The 14,495-nt window shown below is 43.2% G+C and overlaps 1 protein-coding gene across 1 annotated transcript in view; it reads left to right on the top strand.

The window, feature by feature from the left end:
- Nucleotides 1-14,495, top strand: part of LOC150083166 (FERRY endosomal RAB5 effector complex subunit 3-like) — a 1,535,539-nt gene that overhangs the window by 238,595 nt on the left and 1,282,449 nt on the right. The window contains exon 4 of the mRNA XM_090378412.1: nucleotides 8,956-9,137. Coding sequence (XP_090234538.1) covers nucleotides 8,956-9,137 — 182 coding nt within the window. The remainder of the gene's footprint in view (nucleotides 1-8,955; nucleotides 9,138-14,495) is intronic.

Raw genomic sequence — 14,495 nt, 5'->3', positions numbered from 1 at the left:
TGGACAGTGGCCCAGTCTTGAAGGAGTTTAAGTGCTTGGTTTGCCTGGACTTCCATTTGTGCTCGGCTTTCAGCAGCGACTGTCAGTATTAGATCATCTGCGAAGGCCTGAGAATTAACTTCCCCCCCAGGTCCAAGGCCAGGAATTTATCTAGGATCATATTCCAGAGCATTGGCCGTAGAACTGAACCCTGGGGGCAGCCACTCTAGAGCAATCTGGTCAACTTATTATATGGTGCTATTACCTGGATTTCTCTGTTGGTTAAATAGGATTCCATAACTTTGTACAAATTCATAGGTGTGTTTTCCCTTCTCAGTCTAGCTAGGATGCTTGGCCGCCAAATGGTGTTGAATGCCTCAGCGAAATCAACTGAGATGGCAAGGAAATATTTTTTATCACACCCCGCTTCCGCCCTCAAAAGGCCACTGAGGGCTTCGATGGTCGAAATGCCTTGCTTGAATCCATATTGTGTTGGCATGCTTAGTCTAGCTGTTTCATAGTGGTGAGTTATTCTTTTACTTATCAGCCTTTCGAATAGCTTACTTGCCACTGGGAGCAGGGCAATTGGCCGATAAGAGTTCGGTTGTTCTGGAGGCTTTGAAAGATTCTTGGGTATGAGCTTCGCAGTTGCAAGTTTCCAGTCAGCTGGGTAAGTTCCTGTTTTTAAGCATGTGCTGTATAATCTAAGGAGCAGTTCCAGAGTGGTGTCTATTACCTTTTTTATAATTTCCTGCTCCAGAAGATCTGGGCCAGGACATTTTCTATTCCTTATGAGGGCTGCAGCTGTATGCTATTCCTCCATGGTGAAGGACTGTTCTATTTGTTGTGTTTTGTATGCTTCATTTTCTCTACATACCTGTACCTGTTCCGTTAAGGTTGGGACAGCTAGTTCATGAGAGATCTGGTTGAGTATGTTATCGATAGACTGTTCCCAGGTGGTGGTGGCTAGTGTGCTGGGTTCGAGTTGCATTTATGATTTCTCCTCTGGGGAGTTTGCTAGTAACAATTTTGTAGACTACTCCCCAGGGATCGGTGTTTCCAGCTGTGTTGACCAGGTGCTCCCAGGCCTTCCGCTTGCTTTTGCGTATCAGGTCTTTGTAGCTGTTTCTAACAATATTGTTTCTTTCCCTTAACAGTCTTACTTCTGGCTCTGGCCAGGTACGTCTTGTCCTTTGAAACTGTTTTCTTGCCGTTCTGACCTGCTTTCTTAATGTTTCAATTTCTTGGGTCCACCAGTGAACTGCACCCGGGGTTGGAATCTTCCTCGTCATTGCTGTTTCACTAACGTTTGTGATAATTTTTGTGACCCTCCTCTGGATCTCATTTGGGTCAAGTAGTTGGTCAGCCTCCATCCAATGCCCCGCCGCCTGGTGCAGCAGCCTCCCAAAGAGTACCTAGTCAGCCTTGTTAACTGTAAAATGGTTCATCATGTGTTTGACTACTGGAGTTCTGCTAACTGTCCAGTTGGTTTGGTAGGTAAGCACTCTGTGGTCTAACGTCGTCCAGGAGTCTTGGAATGCCCAGTCCACAACATGTCTGGCCACATTGAGATGTCTCCACACAAGAAGACATCTATTGTGGCCTCCCACATAGTGTTACAGTAGGTCAGTAAGTTGCATGGCTGATTTGATAATACTACCATAGGAGAATTTATCAGGAACTCCTTGAGTAGCCGCCCATTATGTGTCCCTCTTCTATCTTGGTGTTTGACCTGTTCCAGGCTGGGGATCGACACTTGACGTCTGCCCCAATGATGTTCTTCTTGTTGGGAAGTGTATTCAGCAGTGTCTCTAGATAATTGATTGCAGGGGTGATCTCTTCTGGCCTGCAGTACAAGGAGACAACGTAAAAGGGGCCTAGTGTGAAATGATGTGCACACAAGCAGCCCAGGCCATGCATAGTTGGGTTATTTTTGTGACAGTCAGGTTTGGGTTTCGTACTAGTATTGCAGCACACGGGTTCTTCTCCTCAGTTTGCACTATTTTGTACATCTGGGGATATCACTTCACCTGTCTTGTGTGGGTGTATGGCTCCTGTATGATTAAGATATCGGCATTTTCTTCATCGGCCTTTCTTCTGCCTTTCTTCGGGCACTGCCCTGGCCTGCTACGTTCTTTTGGAATATTAGTAACCTTGTTGTGTTATACCTTTTAGTTTGCATAGCCGTAGTTGGTTCTAGACTGGTAAAAGCTTTTTGTTTTTACAAAGGTGGGGCATTTTGGATCTCTAATAGAGTGTGAGTGCTCCAGTTTTATGGACTTGCAGTTCGCACAAATGAGTTGTTGCTCTTTGTTGGGACAGTTTTTATACTCATGCCATTTGGCAGAGAAGTGTCCACACTTTGGTGTGGCCTGGGTACATGTATGGGAGGTTATGACCGAACCTGCAGCATTTATAGCACTTAGGTATGGCCATGTGCTCCCGAAATCTATGACTGCTTCAGTCAACGTACAGTTGACTGGAGATGCCTAATCATGGCTGAACCTCCTTTTCGGAGGTTCAGTCGTGAGTCCCATCGTAGCAATTTAGATGTTTGTCTTTGAGCCACTAAGCTTCCTGTTCAGCTCCATTACCGTGAGGTCGTCGGAAACATGTGGGGAGGGTTCTTCAGTTTCTGAGTCGCTGCTGTCTATGACGCGAGATTCTGCTGCATTTATTTTTTCCAGTTGTTCTGCGCTATTGTTCTCGTTGTGGGACCTGCATTTTAAGCAGAGGAACTTCTTTTGTCTGCTTTGATTTAAGCGCACAATGTCAACTTGGGAACAGATGCTCCCAACGATGCTGCCACATCGCGAGCATTTAATGCCGTATTTATTTGCAATGTTACATATGGTGCATACTTGCTCTGTCATATCAGATGGTTTCTTTTACATATTTGTAACGATTGAGACTGCAGAAGCGTTTTATATATTTAACTTAATTCTTGAGTGTTGGCCAGATATTTCACTTATGTCTTGATGAAAGATGCTGTAGAGGGGAGAGCTATTATGTAGAGTTAAATTGGAGCCCTTAATGAAAGGAGCGACCTTGAGGGAGAATTAGTGGTGGAGAAAGCTGAGTATCATCATTATTATTGTTGTTGCTCTTATATTATTTCTCCCTGATTGGGGGATTCCACTCCGTGACGGGTACTGCTACCAAGTACACAGAGTGGTTGTAATGTCTGGTGTTACTGTCAGTCGAGGAAATCTCTAACTATCCTACAGGTGTTCAGGATTGCGACTTTCTGGAGTTCCTTGTAGGTGTTCTCTGGGAGACCTATTGCTGTTAGGCTACTATGTAGTCTTTGGTACCATACCAGTGGTTGATTGGGATGGTTGATACTTCTTGCATATGCCACATCTCCTTGATCTCATGTCTCAGGTTCGTGTACTTCCTAATTTTTTCCTTGTGGGTTTTCTGGACATTGCTAGTGTTTGGCACCGCTATGTCAATCAGGTAGGTAGCCTTTTCCATCTTGTCCACAAGGGTTATGTCCGGTCTGTTGGGCGGGATGGTCTAATCCGTTATTATGGCGCTGGTCATAGTACAGCTTGTGGGTTCGGTTCTCTAGTACTGCCTGGGGTTCGTACTTGTAGTATGGTACACTTTCTTTGGTCAACTGGTATTTCCTCGCTTGCTTCTGATGTATTATCCTGGCTACCTGGTCGTGTCTATGAGTGTACTCAGTCTGGGTGATCACCTTGCACCCTGCGGTGATGTGTTGGATCGTTTCTGAGGCTAGGTTGCATCGTTGACATGTGTCATCTGACATTCCGGGCTCCTTTGCAACATATTTTCTACAGTTTCTGGTGTTGATTATCTGGTTTTGGATGGCCAGCCTCAATCCTTCAATCTCGGGGAAGAGCGTCCCGCTTGTGAGCCACGCATTGGAAGCAATGTTATCGATGTGATCTTGATGGAGATCATTGTAGTGTCTGCTCTGGAGTGTCTTCTTTGCCCATCTTTCTAACTTTGTTCCTTGTACCGTCTGGGTGGGAAGGGTTTCCTCACTTAGGTTGAGTGGGATATACCACTTATCTATCTTCCTTATGGCCTGGTGGAGTGGTTCTGTGTTGTTCTCGAAGTAATCCTTCAGGTTAACTATCCCTGTTTTCTGTTGTTCTATCAGGTCTATTAGACCCCTTCCTCCCTCTTTCCGAGGTATTGTTATTCTCTCCACTGCTGACTTCGGGTGGTGTTCGTGACTCTTGGTCATCATTGTCCTTGTCTTTCGCATGATATCTTCTAGCTCGGTGTTGGTCCAGTCTATGACCCCGAATGTGTATGTTAGTACTGGAGCTGCATAGGTGTTTATGGCTTTAACTGTATTCCCTCCATTCAATTTTGCTTTCAGCAGGCTTCTGAGTCTCTGATGATATTTTTCGGAGAGGCATTTCTTGATTTCCTTGTGTTCTAACTGCTCAGCCTGCATTATCCCTAGGTATTTGTAGGTCTCTCCTTCTGTCATAGCTTCGATCTCTTTACCAGTCAGTAGCTGGTAGTTTCGGCTAACTAATTTTCCCTGGTGCAGTGTGTGGGTCTTGCATTTTTCTAGACCAAATTCCATCCTGATGTCCTTGCTGAATTCTTCGGTGAACCGGAGTAGTTGCTTCTCGGTTGCCACGTAGAGCTTGATGTCATCCATGTATATCAGGTTGGTGAGGGTGTACAGGTTCTTTCTTCCTTCTTTGAGGTTATATCCATACTTGCTGCCATTGAGCATGGTGGATAGCGGGTTGAGTGCTAGACAGAACCATAGTGGGCTCAAAGCATCTCCCTGAAAGATTCCTCTTCTAATGGGGATTGGCCTGGTTGTGATGTTCTCTACCTTAATGGTGGTACTCTGTTTTGCCATTGTTGCTGCTGGGAAGTTTTTCAATATCGGATTCACCTTGTAGATCTTCAGGATCTCTATTAATCAGCTTTGGGGTACAGAGTCGAAGGCCTTGTGGTAATCGATGTAGTCCGTGTGTATAGGTTGCAGTCCTTCTTGATGGCTTGCTCCATAACTGCGGCATCTATGGCTAATTGCTCCTTGCATCCTTTCTGCTGTTTGGTCATTATGTTCTGACTCTTTAAGTGGTCTGATATCTTCTTAGTTATGCAGCTGGTCAGGATCTTCTGCATCGTTAGGAGGCATGTGATTGGCCTGTATTTCACCAGGTTTCTTGTATCTTCATCTTTAGGCTTCAGATATGTGACTCCTTCAGTGAGAAACTTTGGGATTGTCTTTGAGTGCCTTATCGTTCAAATGAACTGCTCTGCTAGGTGGTTGTGTGTGTGTGTGCAGGTTAGCTTTTTGTACCAGTAGTTGTGGATGGTATCAGTTCCCGGGGTTTGCCAGTTGTGGATATTCCTGATCGATTGTTTTTCTTCTTCTTCTTCTCGAATCTCCCACTCTCTCATCTCTTGTATGACCTTCGTTGTTGTCTTCTTTTCTACTTCTATCCAGGATGCTCTGCTGTTATGTCTTACTGAGCTGCTCCAGATATTTTCCCAGAACTCTTCAATCGTCTTCTTCTCGCGTGGTCTGTTTTCTGCTTTCTCATGTTCACTCAGTTTCCTGTAGAAGTCTCTTTGGTCCTCATCGAAGATTCAGTTGTTTGTTTTCCTCTGGGAGCTATCTTTGTATCAGCATAGTCTCTTGCTGAGTGCCAGGAGGTTCTGCTTCAGTGTGTCCAAGTATTCTCCTATTCTCTGATTTCTGGTCTCATGTTTGCTGTGGATTCTGTCTCTCTTGAGGATGCTCTTCACCTTTCCAATCAATTTCTTACTTCTATTACCCTGTTGGTACTGGGTCAACTGACCTATCTTGACTCTTAATTCTTCTATCTTCTGCTGAAGTCTTCTTTCCCAAGCTGGCGGTTCCTTCTGTTTTCGGTTCTTCTGCTGCTGGTCTTTCGTTTCTTTTCCATTAATCCTAGTGGCTGCTATGGCAGCACAGTATATGGCTGTGTGGATAACCTCCAGCGTTGCACCATTGTTGTCAAGGTAATGTGGCATTATTTGCTGATTGAGGTGGTCTGTTAATCTCCACAGGATTTTATTTGGCCTCTGCTTAGGTATCACGTGGGTTTTTGCGGGGTCCATTCCTTTGAATTGTGTTAGGGCCATCTTTCACTCGTCTTCTATTCTGGAAAGCATGACTTTGTCTCTTTCCACTTCAGCCACTCTGGGTTGTATTTCTTCTTGCTGTTCCTCCTCTGGTTCCATATTGACCATATTCTTTGTGCTTTGTAGCAGATCGCTGACATCCAGCTTGATTTTTTCCAAGATGGCAGGATTTTTCGTGACAATGATTCTTCTTTGGTCTGCTAATCACTGTTCATTATTATTATTATCATTATTATTATTATTATTATTATTATTATTAGCTATATGGTGCAAAGAAACCTGAGGCTTATGCTGCACCAGCCAAAAAAAAAAAATTCCTGAGTTACCCTGAGAGAGAGAGAGAGAGAGAGAGAGGGGTGGGGAGAGAGTTAAAAGTAGAAGTAGAAGGGAATCACCAAGAAAGAGAAGAATGATGACCAGCTGAGGACCCTGGGTGTGCCAAGCCCATACTCACTAGATGTCAGCCCCTGGGGTTAATAGTAGTTGAAATTTCTGCCAACAAGAAAACTTATCTATGGCCGTACCACATATAGCAAAGTTCATGCATGGGACCAAAAAACAATAATCATAATTCACCTGTGTATTTCTTCCTTAGTTGGTATATTGAGATAAAGGCACTTCTGAATTTTTGATTAATACTAAATATAGCTAGTACACGACTCATAATACGGAGCACGATAATCACACTATTGTCATCTCTGCCACCTAGTGGCACCTTCTGAAGTTCAAGAATTACTAGTAGAAAAAGAGGCCAGTGTAGTGGATTTGGTGAAAATGGCATCAGAGGTAAAACCAAATCAATTCAGAGGATGATAGAAAATGATCTGAGATGCCACTGCGGCGAAGAGGAAACCTGGGAACAGATGAAAATTCTAAACTTCCAGATTTTACACTAAAAAGCATACGGGAAGGCATAAAGTTAGCCATGCAATTAGAATCTTATTTTTTGAATGCAGATTCTTGAATTGAAAGGAGCCCAAAATTCAAAAGGGAACTTCAAAAATGCTTTGTTCCATACGATGAAATTCACAAAGATTTATCAAGCAAAAGCAAACAAACCCAGATTACTGATTTTTTAAAGAGCATAGTAGATACACGGAATCTAGAATGGTGTATTTTTGTTAGATTTGTTAACATTTTATTAACGTAATCCCCCCCTTTTTGTACTTTTTCTTAGTCCCGTATAACAGTTTCGCACAACACAACATTTTACAGTAACCTAATAACTGTGTTATATGAGGGTTACCTGTATTTCTTTGAGTAGTCTTAGTCGTGGGGCACTGTAGGCAGGACAGGCATATATCGTGTGTTCCCAGGTTTCCTCTTCGCCGCAGTGGCATCTTGGATCATTTTCTATCCCAAGGGCTGCGAGCTTCTGTTGAAAAGGTCCTTGTCCATTAGCACAAAGGTGACTTGGGAGAACCAGGGAGGAGGCCTGAGGAAGGTAAAATTGACTGAAGGTAGAAACTTGTTGGTGATTCTTCCCTTCTCAGTGTTGTTCCATTTTTTTTTTTTTTTTTTGCTATAGGAGATGCTTCTCTTTTCCTGCTTGGAGTCATTGGTCAGTTCCAGTCCCAGGATTTGAGTTTGTAGACCTTTCCTTAACTGCTGGAATAGTCCTCTATGTGCAACTTCAAGATGCAGTGGCATACATCTAGCTATAACTTGGAGGGCAGGGGTGATGACGATGAGGCATTCCCTGGTCACCATAGTAAAATGACAGATAGATCAAGCACATTGCACCATCCTCCTGATGACCTCTAAGGCATGCAGAACAGTTTTTACTCCTGCGCTGCAGGTCTTATCCAGCAAATTATCTCTTCATCTCAAAGTAGCATACCATTATCTAATATACCATAAGAAATGGAACGTCCCATGCAGCAGCAACAACATTTTGGAATTGAACAACACTATCCAAGAAAAGAATTAGACATGAACTGATCTCCATCTGGCAGAATTCCTGGACTACCAACCCACTTGGAAGAACCACCCATAATTAGATGCCAACAGTGCAGGAGCACTCCAAACAGCTCAACAAATGGTTCATATGAAATTTACACACGACTTTTCTACTAACTGGACACAGAAGCCTCAACATGAAACTTCATGCCTGGCACAAACCCTTGCTTGCACCTGTGGACACGGCCCACCAGTCCAGCATTCCACAGTAATGGAAGTAGCAGCTTGGGCTATGCCCTGTACAGAAGACTCGGCAGCGAATGTGGGGAAACCCAGGAGCCCGCAACTAAGATACTAGACACATAGAGCCCGTCACCACCAAATACGGAGGATGCGGAAAGGTCAGCGAATGACCACTGCATATCCCGGAGCAATATGGCCTTAGTTGCTAATACTCCAAATAACAAACAAACAAGCTAGACACATCTGTTCATATACCTGTTTTTCGTAATGTAAAGGGAGGTGACGTAGTTTATTCCCATCTGCCAGTACCTGCATTATTACGGGGTTTATAATAATTGTACTATGGATGCACCTTGTACCCCGTGATATTATTTGCAAATTAGAATTTCATGCCATCATTGTATTAATGTATGAATGTCATGCATTAATTCTGAGATAGGATGAAATTTTTTAAGAGCCAGCCATAAAAACCGGAATTTAATAAACAGCTTCATTCAAAGAACTTCATTACAATTGTTGATACTAAGTGGTGACACTTAAAATTATGCCTATTACAAATTTATAAATTTTGACCTTTCACATTCTAAATGGTATCTTTCAATATTTGTTACTGCTTAAAGAATGCCTGTGGGAAGTTAACAAATTGTAGTTATATATAAATATCACTTATATAATATTATATAATATATTATAATATATATATATATATATATATAGGAATATATGGAATATGCAATACCGGAAGAACCATTAAATCAAGCTGCTTTCTTTGAAATGTACCATACATTGATCCATTCTTCTGCTTTGGAAACAATGCTTAACTTGGAGCAGTCTTACTCTGTTGCAACAGGAAAATTAATAGAAGAGAGAGATAAGTTGCTTGCTGAAGTTCAGAAAAGGTAATGGTTTTGTTGCTTTTTGATGTATATTCTTTTTAACCATGTATTTGCAATGCAGATAATATTAAAAAAAAAAAAAAAAAGCAAATAACACTGCATTCATGAATTTATGTTAAAAAGCTGCAGTGGTGGGTCATTGTAATTTAAAACCTAATTCATTATGCATTTTCTGAACTTTCTTCTAACCCCCCCCCCCCTGCTTAATATAATAAGGGTTCCCAAATGATCCTGCTTTCTTTCTCACTGATTTCTGATTAAAATCCGTTTTTTTTTTTTTTAAATTCTGGAATTGCTTATGTTCCTTAACTAATACAGCCGTAATATACACTTAGGATTGGTTTTCTGTAATTATTCAGTTGGTCATAACTTAATAAATAAATAAATCTTTATTGTGAAGTAGAGTTACAGCACAATATCCCATCACGGTGACGAGCGCCAGGGGGTTCACATGTAGCAGTTAGAGAAAAGATAAGTACGGTGTACAAATACAAAAGGCTACAAAATACCGATCACAAATGCAAAATAAATACAAATACAGCATAACAACACAGAGCTAGACACAAATACAACTTAGCAAATATATCAGGGTTCAAGGGCTTTGATAAAGTTGTGTCTGCCCTTTTTGTTACTTATTATGCTGTCGATGTCGGCGTACACACGGTTGAGGGCAGCAAGCATCTGCTTGGGGAGAAATCTCTCAGTGAGTACAAGTCTGTTGTGGTGAGCCACAAGTGCTGGTACCAACCTTAGGCTTGACTGTGGAATCCTCCAAGAGCAAGCATTCCAAATATTTGGAGATGATATTTGGCCTGAGATGAGTTTGGCTGTGAAGACCAGCCTCTTTTCCACGATCAGCAAATTCATCCTCAGGATGTCAAATGTGTGTGGCATCATGGTGATTGTGGTAGTGGGAGGTAGCTGAAGCTTGTTATTGGCCCATTTCAGCAACCAGTATTCAGCGGTGTACACCCGCTTGAGGTTTGTAGGTGCAGCAGAGGCCCATATTTCTGCACCATACAGAATTGCGGGGTAGACGGTGGAGGATGATGAACCTTTTAACAGTGAGGGGATTTCGGACGTGTAGCAGCTGCTGCTTTGAGATCCACCGTAGACGAGAAAATTTGGTACAGATTTTGTCGATCTGGTTGACAAAGGACATCTTTTGGTCAAACAGAATGCCAAGGTCTGTGTGCAAGGGTACGTTTGGTATTCGTTCCCCTGCGAGTGAAACATTGAGCACTGTTGGCATGGATTTAAGGGAGAATACAACCCGAGCAGACTTTGGTGGGTTGATTTTTAGATTGAAGTTTGCCAGGCACAATTCTAGATCCTCAAGTTGGGAATTCGTCCTGTTGCTGAGCTGAACGGATTGTCACCAGGGTTAATTTGAGTCAGCAGTTTGAGGTCATCGGCATAGCATAGGAGACCATTCATTGAGGCAAAATGGCACAATGATAGCCGTGAACAGGACACCAGATAGAACACCCCCATGGTACTCCAGCAGTAATGTCGCAGGATAGGGTGTGTTTTTGCCGATGGAGAATAAGTATTCTGTGACAGAAAAGAGATTCCAAAAAGCACAGCATATCACCTCGAATGCGAAATTTCTCCTTAAGTAGGAGGAGCAAGGCCGGGATCGATACGGCATCAAAGGCTGCGCTTATGTCGAGATATGTGGCTGCTAGCTCAGCTCTTTGGTCGAATGCTGAGAGGATGCATTCAGTGGTGGCTGCCAAGTTAGTGATTGATGATTTTCCTGCAGTGGCATAGTGGATTTCAGGTGGTTTCGTCTGGAGGATTTGGTGAGTAATTGTGGGTAGCAAAGCCTTTTCAAGAGTTTTTAACAGACAAGAGGCAACTGATATGGGTCTGAACTGGCTGATGTTTGTGGTAAATTGGTTTTTAGGGATCGGGTACACTCTGTACTTATTCCATTGGGGTGGGAAACAATGCTCAGCAAGGCATCTGTTGTAGATCGAGAGAAGAGGGTCTATGATGAATGTGTTCAAGCATTTGATCACAAATTGCGGAATTCCATCCTCCCCAACAGTGGCTGTTGTGGGAAGGGAATTGATGGCACATATGAGCTTCTGTTTCGTGATCTGGATGCCAAGAAGGCTGGACAACTGTAGATGGGACTGTGGTTGTATTTGAAAACCTGGCGATGTATTTGAGCCATTCTTGAGGATCAAGCATATAATTGAATCCACCATGTGGGGCAGCATAGAATGGCTTTCCTTTCCTCAGAGTGCGGTTAAGATTTACTTGGATTGCCACAGCTTTCTTTCGATTAAAGTGGGCCCTGGCACAGGAAAAGGCGATTCTGTCTTGACTGCCATTCGTAAGCTTCCATTTCTTATGTAGGACTTGTTTCATTTTGAAGCTGTTGTTGAGGTCAGCAGTCCACCATGATCTGGAACAGGGAGTTACTGTTACTCGTTTGGTGGCAGCATAGTCAGTGACGGATTTAATCCAGTTAGACAAGAGTGTCACTGCGAGGCTGAGGTTGCAGTCAATGAGGATATCCCAAGGAATAAAGGATGCTGCTTCTACACAGAGTTGAGGATTAAGGTATTTAGGTGCTGAAACATAAGGTTCACTCCTCTGGTGGGGTTCTCATTGACCAGTGTCATGTTGATGGATTTGAAGAACTCACAGAGCCTGATAAAGAGGTGATGGTGGTTTGGAGGTATGTTAAAATCACCGCAAACAAGGTGTTGTGCAGATGGACGAAGATGGTTTAAGAGCCAGTTCCCTAGATCTTCAATAATTTCAATTGTAGGCCCTGGGGGAATATACACAGATGCGATATCAATGTGGCTGGAGTGAAAGCGTAGCGAGACTATAATCGCTTCGAAAGTTTGAGTTGTAGTTGAGGTCAAATTCTCATATGAGAATAGGGAGGTGTTATACAGTATGGCTACTCCACCACCTCTAGATTGCTCCCTGGAGGCAGACAGCATGTGGTAACCAGCAATAGCTGAGCAGAGCAGAGGAGTGTTTCTTGATTAGGTTGAAGCCACGTTTCTGTGAGGAAGACCACATCAGCGACCTGGGAGAGGAAGATCTGTTCTACTGAATCTAGTTTGTTCCTAATGGACCTGATATTTTGGAAGTACACCTTGATGACAGGTGTTCGACGAACTTCCGTCCTGATTGGAGGTGTCCTGATTTGGCATGTTCACGAGCGAACAGCACTACTTCCTAATGAAATATGGACTGGTATTTTATGGGAACCATCACATAGGGGACTCAGGATACTCTTATCATGGTGGGGTGGTGTTTTAACTGTGGGGCTTGGCAGAGCAGTGGTATGAAAGGAGGACTGCTGAGATCGTTGGAAGTTGTCCCGGAATGAGTCCAGTCAGCTGTGGGTGGTGATGTTGCAGACTTGGTTTTGGTGCAGAGGTGGAGGTTGGGGAAGGTGATGTTCTCCTATTATAGATGGGTCGAATAATGGTGCCAATAGGCCAAATAGATTCGGTTTCAATTAAATTGAACAGGTCTTGTGCGCATTGAACCCTGAACGATGCGCAGCAGGGGTTCCTGGTGTGAAGTTGCTGCACCTTTAGTCGAAGGTTTAGTTGATCACGTAGAACCTCAGCAACATGATTTGCTGTGGTATTTGGGGCTAAACGAGATATGCAAAATTCACTAGAGGGTCTGGACTTCTGCTGTCCGGGGAGGTGTGTCGGAAGGCTGCAGTTTGGAGTTGGTCGATGTGCCAATCCGAAGCCATTCACGTGAAGCTGTACTTGTTCGTTGGCTCACTCTGAAGGTCATACTTGTACTTTCCTCTGGTTGCATAGGATAGGATGGAATTGCAGTGAGGTGAACTGGGAGTGGAAATTGTAATGTGGAAGAATTCGCTGGTTCGAATATTGAATTCGCTCCAACACTGAGTCCCAGGCCTTGTGAAGATGAGAAGTGCGAATGAGGTATGACAGGACAGGCATTGCTAGAAATGTGAGAAGTTGGGTGTGAAGGTGGAAATTATGACTTTTGCGTCATTGGCATAGAGGTAGAGAATTCATTATTGCAAGTAAGAGAGTTTCTACATGCGTTGCCATTGACCATTGGTGGAGCCTGCTTCTGTAATTGTAGAAACCTCTCTGTCACTGAGTGGTGATTAACGTCAATTGCCCTTTTCATGTTCTTCTTGAGCGTGTGTGAATGATGGGCTTTTGTGGATGGTTTTTGCCCTTTCCCGTCTGTTTTTAGAAGCTGGCTGGAGCAAGGAGATGGCGCTTGATGATGTCCAGTGTTTGGCCGTTTTTCAGGTTCATTCCTATCCGGAGCTTCTGACAGAGGACTGGGGCTTGATTTTTTGCTACATTCGGGGCAGACTGATACTGTAATGGCCTTTGGGTAATTTTTATATAATCTACGGAGATCGTCTGAGTTCTGAAGGTTAGTGAGTTTACTCGGATCTGCTAGCTTACTCAGTTCAATCTTATTATAGATATCAAGGAGTATAAATTTCATCTCCTTGTTTTCTTTGTGTAGCACTGTGATGTCGTCTTGTAGCTCTGCCAGTTGTGCTTTTGAGATTTCATTTCCATGATCTATTTTCGCTATTGCTTCTGATGAGGGTGTCCTGAAGTTTAATTATTCATTTTCAAGCTGATTACTTCTGGAGATCAACCGCTCGGTACTCTCTGTGGTTCCTGAACATGACACACCGGGTTCAGGTATTCTCTGTTCTAGAAGTTCATCAGATTTCGCACCTGTGATGTCGGTTCTCTGTTGCCCTGAGTCCTTTAACCGTGTAAACTCAGCTGAAAGTTGAGAGATTCCGGTCTGAATTTCGTTAACAGAATCACTTAGCTGAATAAAATCACGACGGGGTACGCACTCCGAATCAGTTTGTAAATTAAGTGAAGTGTCATCGACATTCCTTGAGTCATTTTCTGCTTGTTTGCAAAGTTCACATTTCCAAGAATTTTTAATTTTCTTTGCAAGTCTTTTCAGATCAGCATATGGGCTGCATGGCCCATACGCTGATCTGGCACAGAGGCAAACGGCTTTGCACAAAGTGCACACGAGGACATAGTCAACTTGATAACAACACCCTGTGCAAGTAGTAGATTTGTTCATGGCTGCAGAAACCGTAGGTATTTGCGATTTAAAGGATTATCAGCGTCCTTGAAGACAGCGAAAAACTCAATGGCGAATACAGAATACATGTAAAGTCGCTGAAGGCATTGTGAGTGAGTGAGGAGTGGGTCAATGAGCCTTGTTATTTTGATTTTTACGAGTATTAGCAACTAAGGTCATATTGCTCTGGGAATATGTGGTGGTCATTCCCTGACCTTTTCTGCATCCTCTGTATTTGGTGGTGACTGGCTCAAACCCCGG

The sequence above is a fragment of the Mastigoproctus giganteus genome, chromosome 7 (genome assembly GCF_048544385.1).
Source record: "Mastigoproctus giganteus isolate SK-2022 chromosome 7, ASM4854438v1, whole genome shotgun sequence".
Classification (NCBI taxonomy): Eukaryota; Metazoa; Arthropoda; class Arachnida; order Uropygi; family Thelyphonidae; genus Mastigoproctus; species Mastigoproctus giganteus.
This window is presented reverse-complemented; position numbering and strand designations above follow the sequence as displayed.